Source organism: Cuculus canorus, chromosome 13 (genome assembly GCF_017976375.1).
Source record: "Cuculus canorus isolate bCucCan1 chromosome 13, bCucCan1.pri, whole genome shotgun sequence".
In the NCBI taxonomy this organism is placed as follows: domain Eukaryota; kingdom Metazoa; phylum Chordata; class Aves; order Cuculiformes; family Cuculidae; genus Cuculus; species Cuculus canorus.
Window position 1 is genome coordinate 9,593,799 of NC_071413.1, and position 23,973 is coordinate 9,617,771.

General features: G+C 55.9%; 2 protein-coding genes across 11 annotated transcripts; both read right to left on the minus strand.

Moving 5' to 3' along the window:
• Positions 1–655: 655 nt before the first annotated feature.
• ADGRG3 (adhesion G protein-coupled receptor G3) lies at positions 656–7,050 on the minus strand. Of its 6 annotated transcripts, XM_054078788.1 has the most exons (13): positions 6,436–7,050; positions 5,984–6,013; positions 5,736–5,895; positions 5,535–5,652; positions 4,849–4,989; positions 4,641–4,763; positions 4,522–4,561; positions 4,337–4,437; positions 3,752–3,864; positions 3,325–3,608; positions 2,693–2,786; positions 1,950–2,236; positions 656–1,534 (listed from the first exon to the last, which is right to left on the minus strand). In XM_054078788.1, the coding sequence occupies exons 1-13, from the start codon at positions 6,479–6,481 to the stop codon at positions 1,419–1,421; spliced, it is 1,653 nt and encodes a 550-aa protein (XP_053934763.1). In that variant the 5' UTR covers positions 6,482–7,050; the 3' UTR covers positions 656–1,418. The 6 variants fall into 6 exon arrangements, with proteins under 6 accessions (XP_053934763.1, XP_053934760.1, XP_053934762.1 ...); XM_054078785.1 differs by having other exon boundaries at positions 1,950–2,786; positions 3,752–3,867; XM_054078787.1 differs by having other exon boundaries at positions 5,736–7,050.
• A 329-nt stretch (positions 7,051–7,379) lies between these two features.
• ADGRG1 (adhesion G protein-coupled receptor G1) lies at positions 7,380–20,253 on the minus strand. Of its 5 annotated transcripts, none has more exons than XM_054078792.1 (14): positions 19,514–20,253; positions 13,875–13,962; positions 12,943–13,374; positions 12,331–12,445; positions 12,101–12,248; positions 11,888–12,016; positions 11,543–11,659; positions 10,959–11,004; positions 10,531–10,631; positions 10,338–10,453; positions 9,466–9,740; positions 8,728–8,839; positions 8,202–8,470; positions 7,380–8,038 (listed from the first exon to the last, which is right to left on the minus strand). In XM_054078792.1, the coding sequence occupies exons 2-14, from the start codon at positions 13,912–13,914 to the stop codon at positions 7,917–7,919; spliced, it is 2,022 nt and encodes a 673-aa protein (XP_053934767.1). In that variant the 5' UTR covers positions 13,915–13,962; positions 19,514–20,253; the 3' UTR covers positions 7,380–7,916. The 5 variants fall into 5 exon arrangements, with proteins under 5 accessions (XP_053934767.1, XP_053934766.1, XP_053934764.1 ...); XM_054078791.1 differs by having other exon boundaries at positions 11,888–12,013; positions 12,919–13,374; XM_054078789.1 differs by having other exon boundaries at positions 12,919–13,374.
• Positions 20,254–23,973: the final 3,720 nt, after the last annotated feature.

Genomic DNA, 23,973 nt, shown 5'->3' on the forward strand with positions numbered 1-23,973 from the left:
CAGTTTTTTGCGGGGAAGGAGACGACGGCCAGATGCAAATGGTGCTCCAAAGACGAGTCACATCAGGGTGTTTGAGCTCCTTGTAGAATCCCTAGGACCTTCTCATGACCCCCGGCCCTTACTCTGTAGACTTGAATCGTACTCGGGAAAGCTGAGGTGGAGAAGCAGCTCTGGCATAAAAGTAGGCGAGGGCATGCTGCTGTGCTCTGAGGATCCAGCAGCAGCAAGTCCTGCCTCTCAGCTTGGCCTAGAGGTTGTGGAGACAAGCTAGAGTAACTAGGGCTTTTGCCCAGAGTCTTCCTTACCATGGGTGGGTGGTTGGTTTTGGCACCCCACTGTGCAGAGCAAGGGATTGCATCATTTCTAAACAATCTCATCTGTAGAGAACAGATTTCCAGAAACCTGGAGTGCAGTAGAAGGATGGGAGGTTCCTTCCTCCTCCCAGGGAGTAATCCAGGTGTGTGGGGAGATAGAGGTACCCACACCAGACACTTGCCCACCAAAGCTGGACTTCACGTGGTTCTGTGTGACACAGAAGCTGCATTAGCAGAGAAAGGGCTGCTCTTGTGCACACACACGTGTGTTTGTACACCTATCCGTACGTCTTTCTTCTGAACAATGACAAATCACACACAAGATTTTGCCCATCAATACATCCTTAATATAAAGCGAATAATGAACAATATTGTAAACATCAAAGACAAATCCCATAGCGCTCAGACAGATGGTAGAGATTTAATACGAAAACACAGGTAGGGAAAAGATGAGTGTTTTCCCTTCGAGGCAGCTGTGTGTGCACGTTGGGCTGAAGCGCAGTGTCCTCACAGAAATTGCTGCTGGCCCCAGAGGGTGCTTTGCAGGAGGGATGTAGAGCAGATCACTGCCCAAACAGCTCAGCCCGGATCCATTTGGAGAGGTTGTATTGCAAAGAAGGTCATGGGATTTCTCCCTGTTCGCTAAAACCCAGACCTGAACCTCCTGAGCCTGGGCTGGAGCAAGTCAATCTTCTTGTCTCCTACAGCAGGAAAATTCACCACTGGGCTGGTCCAGCACCAAAGCCCATCCCAAGTGAAGAGGAGGACGGCTCCACCTTGAAGGCGGGCAATTCATGGGCTCCCTCCTCAACACAACAAGAGCCTCTGGGGAATGAGATCAGGGCATTTCGAGACCATGGGGAAGCTGCAGCCTGGAGGGATTTTGGCACAAGGAAAGTCTCCAAAGCTCCATCCCCAAGGTAGGCCACAAGGAAAGAAACGGCTGAAGCAAAGAACCCTGCTAAGGTGGATCATGCCATCTGAAGGGTAAACTGAGGCACGGTAAACTAATTCCTCATCCTCTGTCAGGAAGCTGCATCCATCAGGACCGAAACTTGCTCACAGCAGGTGCACACACAGGCAAGGAGGGAGGTCTAGCCACGGCTAGTCCTGGGAAACTGTGGTGGTTTTTTCATGTTTGATGATGTGGGAGAGGAAGCTAGTGGTCTCCTTTGTCTTGGGGTAGTAGAGGGCGACCAGCCAGATGAATATGAAGATTCCTGCAGGGAAAGGAAGACAGACACTCAGCAGCAGGAGATGGTAGGATGCATCCTGCAGCGAAGCTGCCAGCACTTCCCTGCTGCAACCAGGGTGTTCCCTCAGCTTACTCCTGCTCCTGCAGAAGGGTCTCCCCATGCTTCAGGTGAGCCATTTGGTTGGGATATGCCCTAAGTTGAATGGCTTCCTTGGAGGGAAAACATGCCCAATGGAGTGGACATGGTTGGGAGCCATGACCAGCTCCACATGGGTGGCTGGGACCTACTACTTGACATACCCTGCCAAAGGGAAGGGCATGACAACGCTGGGAAGGTTCTGGCATCTTGGACACCCTGATCAACCCACTGCCAGGCTGGCTCCTGCCTCCTCCATCTTCCCTACCCAAGCCTGGAAAGCCCAGCTAGAGTCAACCCTGACCTTGGAGAGAGTTGAAGATGGTGAAGAGGTAGAGCACAGATGCCGAGGAGGTGCCATAGGTGAGGAATGCCAGAGCCCAGGTGGCTCCCAGCAGGGAGAAGAGCCCCATTGCCACCATGGCCGTCTTCCAGGCCTTGTGGTCCCCCTGCACGACTCCTGTGCCTTGCAGGAAGCAGCTCTTCTGGGTCACCACCCCAAAGACAGCCATGTTGAAGAGGAAAATGAGGCTGAAGTAGCTGCAGTTGGTGATGTAGTGGACCAGGATATATTTGGAAGTGATCCAGCACCTGAAAAAAGGCAACCACGGTGTCTCCAGTGCCTCTGCTAGCCCCAGCAGCAACCTTGTGAGCCTCCCCAGGGAAAAGTGCTTAGGGATGCAGGGACACCCTTGTGCTGTTTTCCAAGGCAAGAGTGAAGCAGGGGGGGACAGCAGTGTAGACCTACTGCCCTCATATTGTTCAGCTGGGAGGGAGCCTGGGGAAGCTCCAGATGGAGCTTGAATGTCCCTCCATGACCTGGAGTCCTGTGGGCATGACCACGTAGGCTTGGCAGGAGAGGTGGAGGTGGTGGTTACCACAGCTGTAGAAAGCTGCTGTGTTGTAATCATAATTAGGGAAGTGGAACAGCAGCATAAATCCAAGCCAGATGGACACACCCCCTGCTGCTGTGACCCCAGCAGCAATGGGTTACCGCTCCCCTTGCTATAAGGGCCACCTAAGCCCTGTGGGTGGTGGTGCACGCACAGGCGGGCTATGACCTGCTGGTCCGCAGTCTGGATACTGTATTCTCCGTAGCTGCCGATGACTCCTGCCACCCCGACTATGAAAGCAGGGAAGCCTGCAAGAAGAAGGGAGACCTGTGGAGGAGGCCAGAAAGGCAAACAACAGGCAAGGTGGTTGACTTGCATCTCTGCATGGCCCTGGACATGTTGACCTCTGGGGAGAAGGGACTTTGGGGCATGCTGAGATTGTACAAGTGCCATGGGCACGATGGTTGCTGCTGGGACATGATGCAGATAGATAAGGACAGCGCTGGGCAGCAGGGCTCAAGGTGTCCCCTAACCTCTCTGAGAGATCATCTACTCTGATGCCCCCCTGGTGCCCGTGGAGGGCTGGCAACAGGGGGACATTGACCCTCGGTGAGCAGGAGGCTGTTCACCGGTGGGATGGAGGGTGCCTGTGGATGCTACTCTGAATTTGCTGCACTGAGTCCTTGTAAGAGACTTCCTGGCCCTGACCATGGTGTTTGGAGAAGCTGCGGGCAGGACAGGGGCTTGCTCACTCTCTGCCCATCACTGCATCACACTGTTCCCCCTCCGTTTGTAACTGATTGCCCTCCTCTGCCCCCAGCTCTCGCCCAGGCTGGTGGTGCTCACCCCAGCCGACCAGGCACAACTTCATCAAGTAGTGGTGGATGTAGGTGCCGAGGACCTTGACAAAGAGGAGGTAGAGGTGACAGCCCTCCAGTGCCATCCAGGTGAAGCAGCAGAGCAGGCAATAGTGGGTGAGCCCCCCCAGGACCTTGCAGGTTCCTGGCTGGGTCCCACCAGAGATTCCACTGTTGAGCAGGAAGGCCAGATTGAGGAGGAACAGGCTGCTTACGAGGTTCATGTGCAGGCCCAGGTTGGTGCGAAGGGTCTCCTCAGACCTGAACCTGCACCTGAGCATCCCCAGAAGGAGCAGAAAATGTGGGGGTCAGAGCTGAGCAGGACCGTACACTGTACTGAAGCAGGTTCACGCATAGACTTGCCCCACATCTCTCCCAGCCTGACAAGTCCCCAGGGAACTGCTGGCACATCCTACCTTAAGAAGATGCAGAAGGCAATGGTGAAAATGGAGAAAGCCATGGCTACAGCACAGCCAGCAGTGGCAACAGTCATCAAGGCTTGTGCCGTGGACTTGTCCAGAGTTGGGTTCTGCTGAACATGTGCATGTTGGGTTAGACAGGCTTTGGACTAAGCTAGAAAACCCAACTGCAGCTACCAGTGCCACAGGGTTGATAACGCCAGTGGGCTGCAGCAGGGACCTTGCACAAGCCCCTGGTCTGTCCCCCTAGAAGGTCTTTAGGGGGAGCAGGCCAGCAGTAGCTCAGAGGAGATGCTCCCTGAGGTGGGATGTGGGATGAGTGAAGGCTGTGGGGGACCACCATGAGAACCCTTGTAGGAGCCTCCAGCAGGAAATGGGACCCTAAACCTTGCTTGCTCCAGAGCCTGCCCTAGGCTGCTCCCCTCCTGAGCTGGGGCTGGGCTTGGTTTTGGGACCTGGGCTTGCCTGGAAGCAGCCATAACTGTCTCTCTGCAGCTACTGGTGACACCCAAGGGGCCACCAAGGTGGGACAGGCTCTGCAGCCAGGGTACAAGCAGGAGCTGTGGGGAGTGGGATTGTCACCAGGAGAAGGGTGAAGAAGGTGAGATGGTTGCAGGAGCAGACTGTCCCATTGTCCCGAGGCTGTGTGAGACATCCACTGCTGCTCCAGCCTCCTGCCTGCCCTGCAACAGGTACAGGGAGATGGCCATGAGCACCAGGCACAGCATCTGCACCTGCCCCCAACCCAGCCCCACCAAGCACCATACCTTTGCTGGGATCCCAGAAGACACACTGCGGGGTGATGCCCTGCAACAGGGGAGAGCAGCATCAGCAGACATCGTGGTGAAGGGCACTGGAGGAGAGATGAAGGGACGGTATGACTTACATAGGGCAGCTGCCTGTGGGCAAAGGTGAGCTTCATGGGGTCTCGCAGCCCGGAAATGCTCTTCTCTCCCACTGTGATGCCCACCACAGTGTTATCCAGGACCTGTCCCATCTGGTTGACCTCCTGTGGGGGGCAAGGCTGCCTGAGCCCAGCTGGCAAGGTAGTGAGTGCTGACAGCTGAAGGGATGCTGACAATGTCAGCTCATACCTCAAACATGCCAAGCTGCTGGATGTTGAGAACCATCACCACCACGCGTGCTGTCCAGCTGCTCAGGGAGTGGAATATTTCCTTGGGCAGCTGAATTTTGCCTGTTTTTCCCTTCTCGGTCATATTCAGCAACATGGGACTCTGTAGCAGAGAACGGGGCGGGGGGGTTGCTTGCTGGCAATGTTACCTCTCTGCTGGGGACCCACCTTGCTCCAGGCACAAATTCAGCTGTGCTCAAAGTGGGTTTTGTTCAGCAACATCAGTCGAAGGCCCAAGGGCAGAAGGGAAGTGCCTCATCCCCAGCACCCAGCAGTGAAGGGGCAGAGAAGGAAGCAGCTCTCAGGAGAGTTCCAACCCACCCTCACCCCATGGGACGTGGTCCCCCAGGATATCCAGGGAGTGGAAGAGCCCAGGGGTAGGCAGGGAGGCATAAGGTCCCATATCCATATGTTGTTTCTCTTCCTTCTCTGACCACCTGCCTGCTGCTGGGACTGCTCCTCTGGGAGGGCTCTTCCCTCCCAAACACCATTTCACATGACTCCTTGCCAAGGGATGCTAAATTTGATGTGGGTCCATCATGCTGTCATGGAGAAGGGTGAAGGAAGAGCATGCCACAGCAAGCCAGGCCTCAGCGAATGCTTGGGAGGTGCGGGATTTTCTGAGCAAGGGAGGGGAGTGCATCTCACCTCCATGGGGGAAAAAGCGATGAGGACATCATGGGTGACAGCCCTGCTGATGTTCAGGAGCAGCACTTTCAACCCAGCCAGCCCACTACGCAGTGCTGGCCCCACCGACTGCAGCAGCCTGCAAGGCACAAGGGCTGTGGGACTGGGAAATATGGGGGGGCTGAGCCCCCAGACCCAACCACAGCCAGCTCTGCACACTACCTGAGCCAGCGCTCCCGCAGACAGGCACAAGCAGAGCTGCCGTCGTGCCTCAGCTCCGGGCAGCGCTGGGGCAAGTCGAGGCTGGGGGTCCCGCCGCTCATCTCCTTCAACCCCACCGTCATGTTGCAGCACCAGTGGTGACTGTCACCTCGCTCCAGGGCTGGGGAGGAGGGCAGCAGGCTGACCACTGGGTGCCACGGCACTGGGTGAGCACCGGGGGTGAGGGCAGGGATGGGGGGAGCACTCACCGGCACAGATCTCCCGTCCCCTGGCAGAGTCTGGAAGAGCATATGGGGAAATAGAAAACCCCAAGATGTAGGATCAGCCCTCCCCCTGTCCACAGGGGAAAGGGGAGGCAGGAGAATCCGGCAGCTGCCAGGTTCAAAAGGAGCAGTCCTACTGTTACATGGCCTTCAAAAAGCAACTGCGCAGCCATCAGAGCTGGTGAAGGCAAAGCCACCATGTCCAGCCCCACAGGGTGGCTCTCTGAAGTGACCCTGGGCTGCTTCTCCAAGGTTTTAAAATAGCCCCCAGCAGGAACTGCCCTCCCCAAGTCCGTTCACCTCTGCACATGCCAGGAGGGGATGATCCCTTCTGGCTTGGCCACGTTTTGAAGTGAAACCCTGCCATGGTCTTTAGGTCAACGTTTTCCCATGGGAAAACCTACCCCTCCAGGAGTGCCTGTCTTGCCCTCACTCACCAGGCAGCACCAGAAGAAGCAGCACAGCGCCCAGGAGCAGGTTCATGGTGCTTTGTGGTGTCTCTCCCTTAACACCCCTGGCTGTCCCACGGCGTTCTGCTCCTCCCTGGGCTCTCCCGGGTTGTGCAGCTGCTCCTGAGGCAACGGCTGTGTCCTCATTTCCCTTCTGCAAACGCCTCACACCTTCCTGTGGGTTGGCAGGACCTCCTGCCACAGCTCACAGTAACAGCAATAACTGTCAGAGCCACATTGTTTCCCCCTTGGCCACTTCCCCCATCTGACTTGTGGCTTTTTCCTTTCCCCTTCTGCCTCTCATCCTGCCAAATCCTTGGTCGATGGCCCCCACTGGCCCAGCAACGTGCTGGAGCATCTCTCTCCCAGACCAAGCATGTCACCAGGCAGCACTACAAGCCACTGAGGCCAAAATATCCCCTTCCCAGGAAGATGCCCCTGCCCCCAGCTGGGAACTGGGTGGGAGGGGATGAGCTGCAAGCGGGGCATTCTCCACAAGGGGAACTGGTAGGATGGGAGACGCGGTGTTGTCCTTGTAAGTGGCACAGCCAAGAAAGCCATGCTCTGCCTGGCCCTACAGCCACCAAAGGGAGCAATTCCCATCCTGCGAAGTCTCCCTCTTTGGATTCCTGTTCTCCATTGGCCGCCCTCTTTGCTGGGTAGCGATGGTCCCAGGAAACTGCAGCAGTTTCCCAAGCCATGGCATCTCCTCCCATCACCCCGACCCCTAGGCAGCAAGCTGCCAGTGCTCTGCCAAGAGCAATGTTACTGGTCCCAGCTCAGCAGAATCCTACGGGATGAAACATCAGGTCCTCTCCACGGATGGGACAACCCAAGCCGAGAGATGAATCCCATCAGAGTTTGCCAACGCACGCAGCAGGGAGACTCCAGTGAGCCACGCTCTGAGCAGGAACAACTTTAATGGGCACGAGTCTGGTGTGCGGGTGCGCTCATTGAACTTCTACACTATCCAAAAATATACATCGACAAAATAACAAAAATAGATTATTTCAGCTGCAGGAGGGTGTCGTGGGGGCAGTTATTCTGTCTTCACTAGGGGAGGACCCTCTCAGTGACCACCATCAAGGGCTGAAGAGGAGGCCTTTCCCACCCATCACCCCTGGCCTCAGGGCATGGCAGGGGATGTCTGGAGGCACCAGGGAACCTGTCCCGGCCACTTCTGCTTCCTGCAGCCCCCACTGCCCCGGTGAGCATCCCTCCTCCCTCCTGCCCCAAGGATGCCAAGCCAAAGGATTCGCCACTGCCCAGCGGGACACGGTGGGGTGGGAAAACTGGGGATGAGGCTGGCAGAGGTGAGAAGCAAGGGACAGCTGGCTCCTCTGCTGGTCCCTGGGCTCCTAGCAGCCCTACAAGGTGTGTGCAGTAGCAAAGCGTAGGGCATCAGTCCATCCCATAGGCGTCCTCCACACAGGGAGCCCCGGCACAGCGCAGCGCAGTGACAGTGGGGCTCAGCCAAGGTGGCTCTCTCTGCTGTTGGGCTGCAGTTTGACGCTGTCAGAGCTGCTCTGCGTGTCACGGGACTTTCTTGCCTGCAGCACCATGGTCCAGTACCAGAGGAAGATGAGGAAACCTGCAAGGGGATGGAGGAAGGGTGGGTGAACCCCTTCAAGGGACCAGCAGTAGCCGAGAGTGAGCCAGCCAGCCTGCCCAGGACAGCTTCTCTCATACCCCATCACCAACAGCCCATGAAATCCCCGGCACCCTTTGGAGGAGCCCCGCGTCCCCAGGCTCACCTTGGAGGGAGTTGATGATGGTGAAGAGGTAGAGGGAGACAAGGCGGAAGATGCCAGAGGTGAAGGAGAAGAATACCAGTGCCCAGGGGATGCCCAGCAGGATGCTCAGCCCAAGGAGGGCTAGGACGTGCTTGAGCTTGTGGCCTTTCTTGTTCTGCCGGACAATCTCCCGGACCATGGCCCCCAGCATGACTGAGTTAAAGAGGAACACCAGGCTAAAGAAACCCAGGTTCACAACGTTATGAATCAGGGGGCTCGTGATCCAGCATCTGGAGGGAGGAGAAGGGACAGAAGATTATGCTGCGTCATCCCATGAGGGCACAAGCTGGACAAGCTACAGGAAGCACGAAAGTGTAGCACAAACCCAGCACCCAGATTAATTAAACATGAAGGGGGAATCCACCACTACCACCCTGCACAAAGCCTGAGAAAAGCCATAGGTGTGCTAAGGAAAGTCTGTAGGACATGGTTTAGCCAGTTGACATCTAAGATTTGAGGACCAGGCAACCCATTTGCCATGACTTACATAGTTGCATTGGTGGATCTGCCACCAACAGATTCATGGATGGGAATGGAGAAGGGGCCGTAGTTCGTCCAGCTAGCCAGGAAGATCAGTGTCACGCAGAAGAAGGGGATTCCTGGGTGGCAAAACCAGAGAGAAACAGCTGCCCTAGCCTGTGGCCCTCAGACCTTCTGGAAGGACTTGTTGCTCCTCTCTCCCCATACAGAGTACAAACCAATGTTCTCCCTCCCAAAGGGAACTGAGCATACAGCACGCAGCAAAGACGCCTGGTGCAAGCCCCAGCCCAGGAGCAAGCAGTGCTGCACCAACCCCAGCCAGAGGTCTCCCAGAGCCATGGAATTTCAGGCCACAAAAGATCAGGAGAGATCTTCCTACCACATTCTCCTGCCCAAAACATGGCAGAGATGCAGGGGTGCTTCCTGCACCAAACCCATCTCTCTCAGCTGTCTTGTACATTTCTTTCAGAAAGAGAGGATCCCACCCCTAAGCAGTGGCTCTCCCCTGCCTCCCTTGCTGGGTGACTCCCCAGGTGACCCACCCTTGCTCTAGCACCAGCTTCTGCTCTCAGCCATCGAGTCTCCTCCACCAAGTCTCTCAACAGAGATACCTCTCTGCTTTCAGACATCTGCTACTCCCAGCTACATCTCCAGCCCCATCCAGACACCACATAGGGTGGGAAAAACCTACCCAGCTGCCCCTCCACCCCACAGCCTGTGCTCTCAGGGTGTCCCTCATACTCACCCCAGCCCACTAGACAGAGCTTGAGGAGGAAGTGGTCATGGTAGGCGTTGAAGACTTCAATCACAAGCCTGTAGAGGTTGTAGCCCTCGATGCCCATCCAGGTGAGACAGCTCAGGAGGGAGAAGTGCAGGAACAACCCCCCAGCTCTGCAGACTGCCTCGCTGCTGCTGGAAGCCAAGTGCTCAGAGATGAGGAAGGTGATGTCCAGGAGAAAGATGGCACCCAGCAGGTTCATATGGATTTGCATGCTCATGATCTGGTCTCGCTGCTTGCTTCTGGAGAATCAAGGAGGACAGAACTCATCACCATTCCGGGACAGTATCCTTGGTGCCCCACAACATCTCATAGCTCTGGGACAACCAGCCCCAGCCCCAAAAGCCAGGACACTCCTCTGGTGGTGTCTGGGGCTGAGACCCTAATTCCATGGATGGGACCGCCTGTTACATGTGCAAATTCAGGTCCCTGCAGCTGACCCTGCATTTCAAGTCTAGGCCATGGTGGATAGAAAGCAACATCATTTTGGCTCTGAATCATCCATATTGGACCAGTGACATGACTCAGGAGAAGACCCTTTTGTTCTGCACCAGGGCCTTGAAAAGATCTTTGCAGGCTTCTGCTGGCTGAATCCATAGCAACAGCCAAGAGGATTTTCCAAACTCATTGAAAACAGACAGTGTTTTTGAGCATCGTGCAGAAGACCCGACCATTGGGTTTTTTTCTGCAGGGAAGAACTCTGCTTTCTTCAAGCACAGCTCCTTTATCATGCTTCTAGCCAAGCCACCAACTGCATTTGGAAAGCTTGTGCCCACCCAGGTGTAATGGCAATGGGCAGGATGAAGACAGGTAACGTGGGATGAACTATCAGACTCTACCTGAAGTAGAGGAATAAGATGGTGCAAATGGATGCCAAAGCTGAGATCAGGCAGCCAATGTACGTTATGATACTCAGGTAATCCCTGTGTACGTAGGTGATGTCTGGGGACGATACCTGAGGAGGAACGAGAGATGGTGAGGAAGAACAGCTGGTGGGAACAATGTAGAGATCTGTGGGAAGGTGCTACCTACCATCAGCACAGCGAAGTAGGTGAGGTGGTTGCATCTGCAGTCCGTCTGGCTGTCCGTGGTCACTGTTGCACAACCATAGCTGTCCCAGCTCCCAGAGCTGTCTGTGCAAGAGAAAGAGAGAGCATCTGGCGAGCAGTAGAAACATCTCCTTTGAGTCTGTGGATCTTCAAAGCAGGGTGTCCATGGCAGGGGGGAGGACAGAAGCAGGAGTCCCATGCACACTCAGATAGCACCCTCAGCACCAGGACCTATCCCTCAGGAAAAAGCTCTTGAGTTAGCTATGGAGGTGAAAACCTGAAATAATCCCCATGGGAAAGGTCTCTGGAGCTGGAGGTGAGGGAATTTTACTCCTACTAGCAACTCCGTGGTACCCTGCAAAAGGAGCAAAGGCAGCACCTGGCTTCACACTCAAATGCAGGAGCACTCACCAGTGGTGTCCTCCTGCCAGAAAACGCACAGCGGGGTCACGTTCCTCTGCAATGACAAAACCATGTCCTTGATCAGGATGCAGCTGTGGATTTGTTGCACAGTCAACACATTTGATAGGGAAGAAGATAGGACAGGAGGTGAGACAGTTTCAGGAGACAAACTATCCCATACCATGGGAACAGGCTCCAGACAGAGACTATTCTCTTGGCAGCTCATGGAGCAAACAATTCCTCCCAGGTCCCCTTTTTCAAACAAGGGGTTCAGCTTTGAGCTGGCACCGGACCACGAATAACCCAAAGGACTGTTTACTCAGTGTCCCCCAAAGCGTTCCGGAGATTGTGCTGAAGGTGACACATCTGCAAAGCAGCATCTTCTGGACAGGCACAGGCAGCACCACCACCAGTGCCCACAGTAAAGCCATGATCATGATACAGCCCCAGAAGACACAGCAGAAGCTGCACAGGCAGGCCAAGGACATGGGCTTGCTGCTTTGTCACCACTCTCTAAGCTGGCAGAGCCTGAGACCTCCTTACCCCTTCACTGCTGATGAGGTCAGGTTCAATGGGGCTGTTTCCCCACCTACCGGCAGCTGGTTGTGGAAGAAAGTGAGTACCACTGGATCAGAGAGATTGGCCACCACCATGTCCACCAGGGAGATGCCGACTACCTTGTCACCTAGGACATGGCTTCTGTTTTCATCCTGTTGGAAGAGAAGAGGAGGTGATAGCAGCATGGGAAGAGAGCTGCTGAGTATAAAGGAGGTGAGAGTCCCATGTCTCTTTCCCCATTGAGCCTCTAGATCATTTTTGAAGCATCTTCTCCAAGTGAGCACTGGCACTCTGGTCTGGGCAGCATCCCTGCTGCCCTGTATCACCAGAGACCCTAGCATGGTAGGGACACCCCACCATGCCATGTGCATGGGTGTTACCTGGAACATGGTCTGGCTGTTGATGTCCACAAGGAGCACCCTGTGCTCTAGCACTTCCTCCTTCTCCTTCGCCATCATGAACAGGCTGCTTGGCAGGTCCACTGCAAACCCATGGACCTCTCTGCCCTTCTGCAAGAAAAGACTCGTCAGGAGAGACACTGGCAGAGGATGCCAGTGGGCCAAGATCACCACAGAAGGCTGCCCAGGACTCACCTCTCTTTGGGAAGCGAAGGCCAGGTGCTGAGGAGCCTGAGTGGGCTGGACCCTCAGGACAGTTGCATGCACGGTGGCCTTCCCAAAGGTCTGGTTCTGCCCTTCGAACTCCACTTTGGCCAGTATGTTCTCCAGCTTCCCAAGTTCCCTATCGGGGAAAGGGTACAGTGAGCAGGATGCAGTGAGCACCATAGAGACAGCAGCAGGAACAGCACAAGCTGGGAACTCACCGCCGAAGCATCTGTTGCTCCGTGGCTCCTGCAGCTGGTGGCAGGGGCTGGGCAATGAGGCTGTCTAAGGTGTTGAGATGCTTCTCCACATCTTGCTCCCAGACAGTCATGCTCTCTGATAGACACGTGAAAGGAAATACCGTGAGGTACATGGGCAGAGCTGGTTTCCCTGTGCCCCAAACCAACCAGACACAGCCCTGGTGGGAGCAGAAAGCAGACGGCTTCAAGGTAGCCTCAAGCCCAAGGAGCTGATGGAGACCCCAACCTACAGGGCTTCTCCTGCCACCTAGAAATCAGCTCCCAGTGAAGCCATCGGGACATGGCTGGCTGAAGCTGGCTAGGTGCCCAGCAGTGCAGACAGGACCCTCAGAGACCTCTGCAAAGCCCACGATTTCCCAGGATTTTAGAGGGCAAACCACTTTTGAAAATCTCCATCTCTAGGGAGCCTAGATACTGGGCCTGCCTCTGGGCTGCTTCAAGCAAACCTCTGTTCCCTTCCATCACCCTTCAGCTGTGTCTTCACATCATCATGCCATACTAGGACACCACCTCTGCTGAGGGCTAGAACAAGCAGGGGATGGAACAAACCCTTTATTTCGCTAAAATAATTGCCTTGAAGAGAGAAGGAGTATTCAGATGCACTGGCAAGGGAGGTGTTCTTCCCGCCCTTTAAGACGTAGGACACGTTGAAGATGGAGGTGCTGGTTCTTTCAGTCTTCTGACTCTCCTTCCCCTGGGTGATGCTGTTGGATGGGTCTCGCCCCAGGAGGAAGCTCTGCTTCCCATACACCAGCCTCAGGGTCCTGTCGGCCTTGAACCAGTAGATGCAGAATCGGTACCTGCCCAAAGTGGGGGGCAAGGTGTACTTGTAGTAAGAGCTTCTCCTGTTCGGTAAAAAGGGCCTTTTTATTATCAGCGCTTGGGCGGTGTTCTCGATGGAGATGTTGGCTGGGCTGTGCTCATAGATGACGGAGCTGTTCTGGGTCTGGTTTCGGTCACCACAGAAGCGGAAGTCCTCTTCCTGGTCGCCATTGGCTCCCACCCCTGCGTTGCACAAGTGCACAGAGACACCAGCTCAGCCAAAGGGGTCACCCCCCGGCAAACACCGCACCCCTGTGGCAGCCATCGCGCATGGCACACCAGACATCCCAACTCCAGCCCAGGTGGGCTGCATGAAACAGTCCACCTCCCCAACAACCCCACAGCCGTGCTGGAAGGGTGTGCCAGGGAGCCAAGGCAGGACTTCCCAGCTTAGGGTGCCACTCTCTTTCAGGTGCCACCATCCACATTGGCAGAGACCAACAGAGGCGCTCTCTGTCCCCAAAAGAGATGGATGGAGAGCATCTCCTTTCTCTGGAAAGGATCCATCCTGCCCCAGAGACTTCACCAGAGGCTCATCAGCCCACGAGATATTCTGTCTCTGTGGAAGCTACGGCTGCAAATGTTCCTTGGTGCTCCCAGACAATTTTTGGGGGCTGACAATCACTACCAGAAGCCCAACCTTGCCCACTGGCCCGGGACAGGTCACAGTTGTGGCAGTCTACCTTGGAGGGGGGAGAGAAGGAGCAGAAGGAAGACCTTCATCCGAGGCAGCTCTCTGCTTTGACTTGGCCTTCAGGGTGAAAGCAGAGCCTGGAAGAGTACAAAAGAAAGGGGTCACGTGAGTATTTGGGTATCACCCATATCATGGGTCAAGGGATGGAGAACAAGGTCAGTGGGACACCAGCCACCATCACGACCAGCTCTCTGGTGCCTCTGCCACCAGGAGGAGTCATGAGCACCAGGCATCTTGCCCACCTGTGGGGCTGGAAGCACCAGGGAGGACAACAACTGGGTCCCAGGGCTCCTGGCAAGGAGAGGGTGCCCCCAGTCTGGCACAGGCATCAGTCGCCAACGATTCAGCACAGGAGGGATCCTCTCTTCCATTCCCTGCTTCACATCTCTGTTCTGGCCTTGGCTTCTTATCGCAAGTGATGGGAACAGAAGGAAACAGCAGTTTCCTAATTCGGTAGCCCTAAAATTATTTTCTCGAGTACTTTCAGCTCCTGCAGATTATCTGGGAGCTGGGTAATTTGCAAACCACTCCATCATTTCAGCCTGGCAGAAATGGGTTCTCCCAGGCTCACCCCAGCAACGCCGATGCAGCAACTGTGGCTGCCAAAACCCCTTCTGCCCCTCACAACTAGCCGGGCAATGTCCTCTGCATCCCCTTTCCCCATCTCTTCATTCATCACTCTGCTCCACCACCCTTTTCTTTGCCTTTACATGCGGACAGGCTCCAGTGACCTCTACCCAGGCCAGCGCTGAGAACCCGCGGGTGCTGCCGCACCCACACGCTCTAGCCGGCCACAGCCTTCGCACCCCCAGCCCTTTGTATCGCGCTTTCTGCCTCGCCCACGCCACAAACTGCACCTCCAGCGCTGCTGCGATGCACCGAGCTTCGCAGCTTCACCTCCTTCTCGCCCTGTTGTCACCCCGCAATGGGTCAGGGCTGCTGGGACTCATCCTGCCAGGGTCTGACAACCAATAAGAGCCCTCTGAGGGTGGGACAGCATTGGCCGAAAACTTGCCAACACCCAAAGCCAAGCCAGCACCCATCCCACTCCTGTGCTGGTCTCAAAGCATCCTCTTCAATGCCCACTGAGTGGCCAAATCCTATTTTATTTGCTGCAGGCACCTCACAGCCAGGGCATCCACGAGCATCACCTGCAAAGGCTCCTGAGCTTTCTCAGGCACCCAAGGATCTCTAGATGGGAGGGATGGGGGGAAACCACTTGCTTGAAGACTCAGTGTCCTTGTTAGCAAGTTTCTCCCACTGGCACAGATTTCTTCTGGCGGTCTCTCTGGCCAGCACAGATCCAGTGCACGTCAGCACAAGTGTGTCACTGCGGTCACAGCCTGCTTGCCATCCCTCCCCGTCTGCTTCTTGCAGCAGTTTATCAGCAGAAGACGGGGCTTCAGGTTGTTAATTAACCTGTTGCCATGGATGTAACTGAGTGTGGTGCTAATGAGCTTCCCTGGTGTGGGCTGGGAGGGTACACCACAGGTACAACTTGGTAGCAGCAGCTGGATATGGATGGGGCTGGCATCCTGGTGCCTTGCTGCACACTTGGCAATCACACATATGTATCCAAAAAGAATGGGCCTGGGGTGGCAAAATGCCAGTGGCAGTGGGAAATACCTGGATCACTTAAAAGCAACAGAGTGGCATGTGAATGCCAACCACGGCACAATGGCACAGAGCTGGCATGCCAGGCAAGCACCCCCTCCAGATGGGAAACGCTGAAGCCCAACGAGGCTTCAGCTCATCCCGCTGGGCTAACTCCATTGGGATTTTATTGGCATGTTCGGAGGACAGGATCAGCCCCTTTCAGCCGTTACTCAACCGGGACCAGAAATGCCTGTGGGGATGTGGGTGGGGGAGCTGGTATTTCCCCTCCAAGCCCAATAAGGTCCTGATCGCCCCAACACTGATTGCTGTTTCCTGAGCCAAACAATAGCAAGAGAAAAACCCACGAAAAACGTTTCACAGTGGGAAAACACAGTTCCCATCTGTACTGAAGAAAAGCAGCGTCAGAGGGAGCTGGACATGCCATGCCCACGACGCAGCTGGATCCTGCCCCATCATCTTCCCATCACTGTGCAGCAGTGGGAATGCGTGGCATCACCTGAGGGCAGTGATGTCGCACATCCCCATTGCCACTGGGGTATCTCCCATCTTCAAAAGCCCTGCGCCATTGCAGTGGCCAAGCAGAGGCTCCCTTCAGCACCAAGCTTACCTCTTCTCCATCATCTCCAGGGCAGGACAGCTTTATCTACTGTCCCAGCCAGAGCTGGGGGACTCAACTCCTCCAAAAACAATAAAGTATAGGAAAACTGGTTTGGTCCAAAAATCAGCCAGATCATGTAAAAAGAGGTGGTGGATACACTGCTGGGGCTACATAGTCCGGAGCAGAATCCCTTGTCATTGGCAAAGAGAAAGGCACAGCCCCAGATACCACATTGTATCCTCCCATCTCCATTAAAAGAACACGCTGGTCTTGGAAAGAAAAGCCAAGGAATAATACAGTGGCCTCTAAACCTGGAGGCAGACAGGAAAAAAAAAAAAAAAACAAACAAACATAAAAAAAAAGAAGTGCCTGGCATTTACTACCATCTTACTGCTCTCTGGGTGACTTGGCAGCAGGTATTTCAGCTTTTGGAGGTAGTACATGGCTTTTGGACATGACGTTTTTCCCGAGAAGGGAAGATGCTCTGACACATCAAACAAACACCGGATACGGTGAGATCCAGGGGCTTTTATCACCGTTTTCCTTCCAGGTCCATTAGGAAAATACGCCACTACTCAGTTCCTCAAGATGCTAATGAGCCAGCAGCTCATCATCCACAGCCTGTTATCCAAGCAAGGTCTCAGGAACCGGACAGGGAAACTGAGGCACAGACAGGAAAGCCAGGATAGGCTCCATAAGATGCAGAAGAGCTTTGCAGAACCAGCCCCCATCATACAGACCATGGATAATGTGTGCTGGGGCTGGAGCTGCCCAAGGAGGTGGGTCCCCAGGGGGACCCCCACGCAAAGGGGATGCCCCAGCACTGGTCACCCGGGTGCTTCACAAAGTGCCCTTGTCCTTGGCCAGCGGCCCGTGCACACAGGGGCCAGTCTGCCCATTATTCACGACATCGGCACGCGAGGTTTTCCCGTCATCGTTGGGCGGCAGGGTCCAACCCGGTGCGTTTGTTAATGCCCAAGGAGCTGAGCAGCAGCTGTGCTGCGCCGGCAGCCCGGCTGTGCCAAGCCTGTGCCACAGGATGGGGTGCAGTGATTCGGCTTTTCCCAGGCCACGGGGTTGCATACAACAGCCAGCACCCATGAGCTGAGTGCTGTCGGCAAGACAAAACCAGACCTGATAAAGATTCCCATGGGAGCGGCACGGCTCCCTGCCAGACCTGTCCTTTGCCAGCTGCTGGCAACCATCCCTTCCTGAGCAGGCGTGGGGAGAGCCAAGGAGAGGCTGGCACAGGCAGACTGCCGGTGTCTGAGGCTCTTGAGATGGGGATTTGCTTCAAGCTGAGTCTTAACCTTCAAAACTTAACAAAATTTCTATTGCCTACAAAATGCCAAAACCGTAAATACTGCAGCCAACTAAAGCAGCGCCTCCTCCAGTACCCGGGCAACAGGGCACCCTGCTCAGAGGCACGCAAATCCCGCGGTTTCAGCAGGCAAATGATCCGTGGACAACCAGGTACACCCGCGGCAAATGTAGGGCTGCCATGAAATGGGAAGGAAGTGGTACAGGTTGTCTCCCCACCACACCCCATCCCACATAACTAGCCTTGGGGGCAGAGGCAGATGTCCCTATGGCACACTCCCACCACTTAGCACTCTGCAGGATTAATCCCTTGGCCTCCTCCTGCAGGTCGGCGTGTACCTTCCCTTCACCCAAACCACCCTCTTTAGTTTTAAATGCTTCCAAAACATCCCATCTCCTCCCAGATCTTGTCCCCTCTGCATGTGCAAGGTCCCTGTTGCCTGCCCATGCCGTGGATGCTGAGGAAGGGAAGTAAGGAGCAGTGCAGGGCAGCCCAGGATGACCCCAAATCAGGCCCCCAGGCATTTGGCAGAGAAAGCAGCCAACCTGGAGCCTGGTGAAGGTGAATCGGGTCCCGGCAGGCTTTTCTGGCTGCAGCAAAGCCAAGCACAGCCAGGGCAAAGGCTGCAGCACCCAAAGAGTCAGGTAAGAGTCCATGAGACCCCCCCAGGATCCCCACCAAACCCCAGCTGTCAGTGAGCTGATGGGAAAGGAGTTGGCGAGTCGGAGCCCTCCCACAAACCAGGGCCAACAAGCTGCTGCCCAGCTGGTACCACATGGACCCCGGCAGCCACCATTGTCGGCAAACACCCACAGCACCACATCCCTCCGACACCCACAGGTGCCACCGCAAGGTGCAGGGATGACCAGGCCTGTGGGTCCCCGTCCCAGCAGCACGCAGCTGCTGGCAAACCTGTTGTTCTGTGAATAGCAGCCCCGGGGCTGCAGGATTAAGAGCTGGACTGCAACCAAGCCTGCAGCATTTTTAGGCCTTGGCTTAATTCATGTGGGAGCTGCAAACCCAGAAAGGAGCACGGCAAAACCCACCATGGCTGCAGTCCCAGCTTAAAGGATTTGCCGCCCCCATCTCCGAACCTGGCTCCCCGCTGGCTGGAGAGTGGAAAAGAGGGGGCGGGGGGGGGGGGCATTTACTGCAGCCCTCAGACCGTGAAACAAGCTTTGGCTGCCTTCCCTCCTCAAGAACCACTCGCACTTGTTGCCAGGAGGTTATTCCAGGAGACTTCGTTTCAGTTCTCCAGCTGGCCTCACTGGGTTTTGCTGGTGCCTTTGGAGGGGCAGCTCAGGCAGCTTGCGGGCAAGGAACACCCAGAGCATCCTGCATCCTGCAGCAGCGTGCCGGGACCGGCAGCAGCAAGCTGGGAGGCTGCAGGAGGAATCCCCCCCAACAGGCATTTTAGAGGAGGGAAATCACCCTGTCCAGACACGCCGGCGATCCCACGGGAATGCTGAGCCCTCCACTAGGAGGAGAAGGAATGGGGTGTGCTGGTGGGTCCCCCACGGTGGGAAGCAGCGGCCACACGCACGGCGCCGCTCCACAGCAAGGGCTTCGCGGGGCTCAGCTGTGCCGCCAGCAGCGGCCGCCAACAGCTGGTCCCGGGTGGCTCAGGGGGTTCCACGGTCTGGGAATTCAGCCTGGCTCCCGGGCTTGGGCGGGAGGGGGTGGGGGGGCAAGCGAGGGCGAGCCCCGTTCAGCAGGGATGGAGGCTTCACCGGACAGCTCGCAGCTTGCCCGTGAGCAACCCCTGGTCCCTGCCCAGACACAGGCGTTGCACACGCCTCTCAAGCACAGGGAGGCAAAACGTTCCCGTCCTCACCGGAGCCAGGTGCACCCCAAATCCTCCACTGGGCGCTCCGAGCTCCGGCCAGCCAGGCTTCCTCCCTGCCCTGCCGGCCAGCGGGCACCCGGCTGCTGCCCCGGGGCACGGCTCCCAGCCCCGCCGAGGACCCGCAGCATCCTCTCCCAGTACTCCCAGCAAAGGAACTCCAGGCAGCGCCCTCAACGTGGCCTTTGGGACTCCGAAAGCAAACATAGAACCCCCTGCTCGCATTCGCCCCCCCGCCGCCCTCGGTACCTGTGCCCGACTCGGGCTGGGCGCGCTGTCCCGGCTCAGCACCGCTCGGCTGGGTTCTGGTGGGCTCGGCACCTTGCAGCCCAGCCCGTCTCCTCTCGGCTGGGCTCGGCGCGGTGGGACCGGCGGCCCCGCCCCGTCCCCCCGGGCAGGCGGTGACTCAGCGGGGCGGGACCGGCACGGATCGCGCCGCACCGACCCCTCCGAGACCCCCCGGGAGCGCTGCGGGGGCCGCGGTGCCGCCAGACCCCAGTCACGGCACCTGCCCAGGGCTGCCCGGCTCGGCACCGCTCGGCTCAGCTCGGCTTAGCTCGGTTCAGTTCGACCTAACTCGGTTCAGTTCTGCTCAGCTCGGTTCGGTTCAGCTCAGCTCGGCTTATCTCGGCTCAGTTCAGCTCGTCACCGCTCAGCTCGGCTCAGCTTGGCACTGCTCAGCACGATTCAGCCCGGCACGGCTTGGCTCAGCACCGGTGTGGGAGCACCGCGCTGTCTCATCCCGCTCAGCTGGGACCAGCACCGGGTCCCGGACCGGGTTGGGCTGGGGGACCGGGCTGGGGACAGCCGGGGGGTCCCCATCCCATCGCCCTTCAGCTCGGGGCTGGCGGGCAGCCAGTGGGAGGACGGAGCGGGGCAGCTGCTGCACGCCTGGCTGCGAACGGGATTAAACAATAACAATTAATGGGAAAGCAGCCGGGACGGAGCGTCCTTGTGAACCCTGTCCCATTCCCCGCAGGAAGCGAGGGAGGCAAGAAGCAGGACAAGGAGCCCAGGCCCTGGAGCTGGGGAAGGGGGTCCCCCATGCCACATCCCTAAGGAGATGGGCTGGCACCCCGTGTAGAGTCTGGATGCGAACCCCGACCGGCGCAGGTGGCTCCCACCACTCATCCCAAGCTGGAGATCATAAAATTATAGAATCACCAGGTTGGAAAAGACCTCTTGGATCATCGAGTCCAACCATTCCTATCTGCCACTAAACCATGTCCTTGAGCACCTCGTCTACCTGTCTTTTCAATCCCTCCAGGGATGGGGACTCCACCCCCTGGGCAGCCTCTGACAGTGCCCCATGACCCTTTCTGTGAGAATTTTTTTCCTGATGTCCAGTCTGTCCCTCATCCTCGGTAGGAGCTGAGGTTGGAAGCATCGTGGCAGTACTGGGTGCTGCAGGAGCACACCAAGCTGCTGCCAAGAAGTCTCCGCATCCAAGCATGCCAGCCCTTTGTGTGCCTTGAGAGAGAAAGCTGGGGCTGCAGGGAGCTGGAGGGAGGAGGGAAGGAGGTGCCCTGGGTAAATAGTTGCTTTTGCAGATATTTCAATGGCTTGAATGGGACTTTTCTTTCTGGTGGGGGAAGGGTGGAAACAACCTTCCGCTCCAGCAGGGAAGGCGATGGGCGGCACGAGATAAAAGGGCGGCTGGGGCGCTGGAGGAGCCGTGGCTGTGCTTGGACTACCAGAGCACTGGGGCATCCTGCAAGCTCAACACCCCCCCCACCCCCAAGCTTTGTTTAATTTCCAGCTCTAAGCCATGAATTTCCCTGGTTCCCATGGGAAGCTGCTCACGCGGCCTCACGCGGCCAGACCATGGCTAATGTGGCCACCTTTGAAGCCCAACCATGCCCAGGCCACGGGGAGCAGGGCCGGCTCTGAGATGTGTACTCATGGCAACCAGAGCTGCGGAAGCATTGTGGGCAGCCAAGCCTCCTGTTGCGGGTCATCCCGACCGGCTCCTTCAGGAAACGCCGTAAATCCACCTCCCGGGAATAAAGCAGTGGCAGCTCTTGCAGGATCAGGCCCTCCTGGAGTGCGGCATCAGGTGCAGACCTTGTATTCCCAGAGAGGAGAGGACATTTTAGGCCATCTTTTTGCTGCTGTTTATGGAACAAAGAGCTGTTTGTCCACACTTGACGTTATCAGGAGTTATTTTTAGGGCTGCACTTGTTGATGTTATCAGGATTATCTGTAAGTCAGCAGGCCATGCTGCTGTCTTCAAAGACGCTGCCTGAGCACAGGGAGGGAGGAAATCCTTGAGTTGTCCCTTCGAGGGACATTTGCCCTTGGGCTCAGGCCAGCGGCACTCACTCTGCTGCTGAAGCTGGGGAGCTACTCAAAGCTCTAAGAGTTCCTGTAAACTCCAGAAGTTCCTCAAAGCTGTGAAGGTTCCGAAAAGCCCATGAAGTTTGGGAAGAAGCCCATGAAGGTTCCCAAAAGCTCCTAGAAGTCCCTAAAGCCACTTCAAGTTCCTAAAAGCCCTATAACTTCCTAAAACCCCTTAAAACACCTGTGAAAATGCCTAAAATCCCTGAAAGTTCCTAAAGTCTTGAAAGTTCCTAAAGGCTCTTAAAGTTCCTAAAAGCCCAAATAGTTCATAAAATCCCTAAAAGATGCTAAAAGCACTAAAACTTCCTAAACCCCCTGAAAACTCTAAAAGTTCCTCAAAGCTGTAAAGGCTCTAAAAACCCTCAAAGCTCCTCAAAACCCCAAGAGTACCTGAAACCCCTAGAAGTTCCTAAAGTCCTGAAAGTCCCTAAAGCCCCTTAAAATTCCTAAAAGCTCTAATAGTTCCTAGAGCCCTAGAAGATCCTAAAACTCCTAAAACTTCCTTAAAGCTGCTCAACACCCTACTGCTGGCGGGCAGGCGAGCGTGAGCATGCTGTGGGAGTGCAGCAGCATGGTGGTGTGATGAACAGGCTCCAGCAGGTGAGGACACGTTCCACTGAGCTCCCTGCCACGCTGGGAAGGCTGCTCGTGGAAAAGGACCTGGAGGTGTTGGTTGATAGTGGCTGAACATTTGCCAGCAGTGTGGATAGGTGGTCAAGAAGTCAACAGCGTTCTGGCTTGTATAGGAAATAGCATGGCCAGCAGGAGTAGGGAAGGGATGGTTCCACTGTACTCAATGCTGGTGAAGCCACACCTCAAATCCTACGTTCAGTTTTGAGCCCCTCAGTACAAGAAGGGCATCGAGGGGCTGGAGTGCATCCAGAGAAAGGAACGGAGCTAGGGAAGGGTCTGGTTCAGTCTGGAGGAGGCTGAGGGGAGATCTCATCGCTCTCTACAACTGCCTGAAAGGAGGTTGTAGCAAGGTGGGTGCTGATCTCCTCTTCCAAGTGATAGGACGAGAGGAGATAGCCTCAAGTTGTGCCAGGTGAGGTTTGGATTGGATATCTGGAAAAATTTCTTCACTGAAAAGGTTGGTTTGGGGGCATTGGCAGAGGCTGCCCAAGGAAGCGGTGGAGTCACCATTCCTGGAGGTATTGCAAAGACAGGTAAATATGGTGCTTAGGGACATGGTTTAGTTGTGGATTTGGCAATGTTAGGTTTACAGTTGGACTGGAGGCTCTTAAAGGTCTTTCCCAACCTAAATGATTCCATAATTCTGTGATTCTGAAAACTGCTTGAGACCATGGTGCTCCCGGGAAGGTAGAACTACAAACAGGGCTTGACCGAGCTCTGATGGGCAGAGGAGGAGGGTGAGGATGGTGGAGCAGATGAGTTCTGGTGTGAGGAGATGCCGGGATGTCCCCCATCCAAATCCAATAAGCAGTGCCAGGGCAACCTTGGGAACCTGGGAGGATGGCAATCCCAGAGGAGCCCAGGGAAGCTCTGCAGCCTCTTGGAGTGGCTTCGGGTGCTCCTACTCCCCCATTGCTGCTACTCTTCCACCCTCAGTCTTGCTCCCAAAACTACATTAATTGGGGACATGGTTCCTATTGGGTATTCCACATCAGGTGGCAACGATAACAGTGACTCACCAGGTGCCAAGGCTGTAAAGCGCAACTGTAGAGAGAGCAATAAACCCGACTTATTTGTTTAGGCTCGGCTCTGCAAATAAACCTGCACTGATGTCAGGGAAGTCTGGGGAAAATGGATCCCTGGGGGTATTTGCACAAACATTGGGTGAGGATGCTCCCACTGGATATGGGAACCGGTCTGTCTACTCCCTGGCAGCCAAGTTGTAAAGTTGGATCTCAAAATGGAGCTGAGGTCTGTCCCGGCCACCCCACCTCAATGGATTTAGTCGTTTGCCTGGCTGCTTGTTTCCCCAAAATCTGAAGGATCTGCAGTATTTCCAGAGCTTTGCCTCTCAGGCTGAGGCTGGCGTTGGAGTGGGAAGGCATCGCAGTGATGTCAAGCTGCCTTTCCTGGGGAAAAAAAGAACAGCACACACACACACACACACACCCTCCCCCCCCAGCAACTCGACACCAGCCTCCTGCCTGATAAGATGCTGGGAAAGGTAAATAGGATTATTTCTCCTTGGTGAGGTTAGATGGGCCAGCTCCCCATTCTCTTGCCTCTGGTGCCCCAGGGCTAGGGACATGGGGGTGGATGGGACGTGGGATCCCACCCTACGCTCCCAGAAGCGGGCTCAGGTCCCAGGAGACTGCCAAGTCCCACTGGTCCCAAACAATGAGCTCACCTCCCTGGGTACCACCATGTCCCACTGGTCCCCAACAATGGGCTTAGCT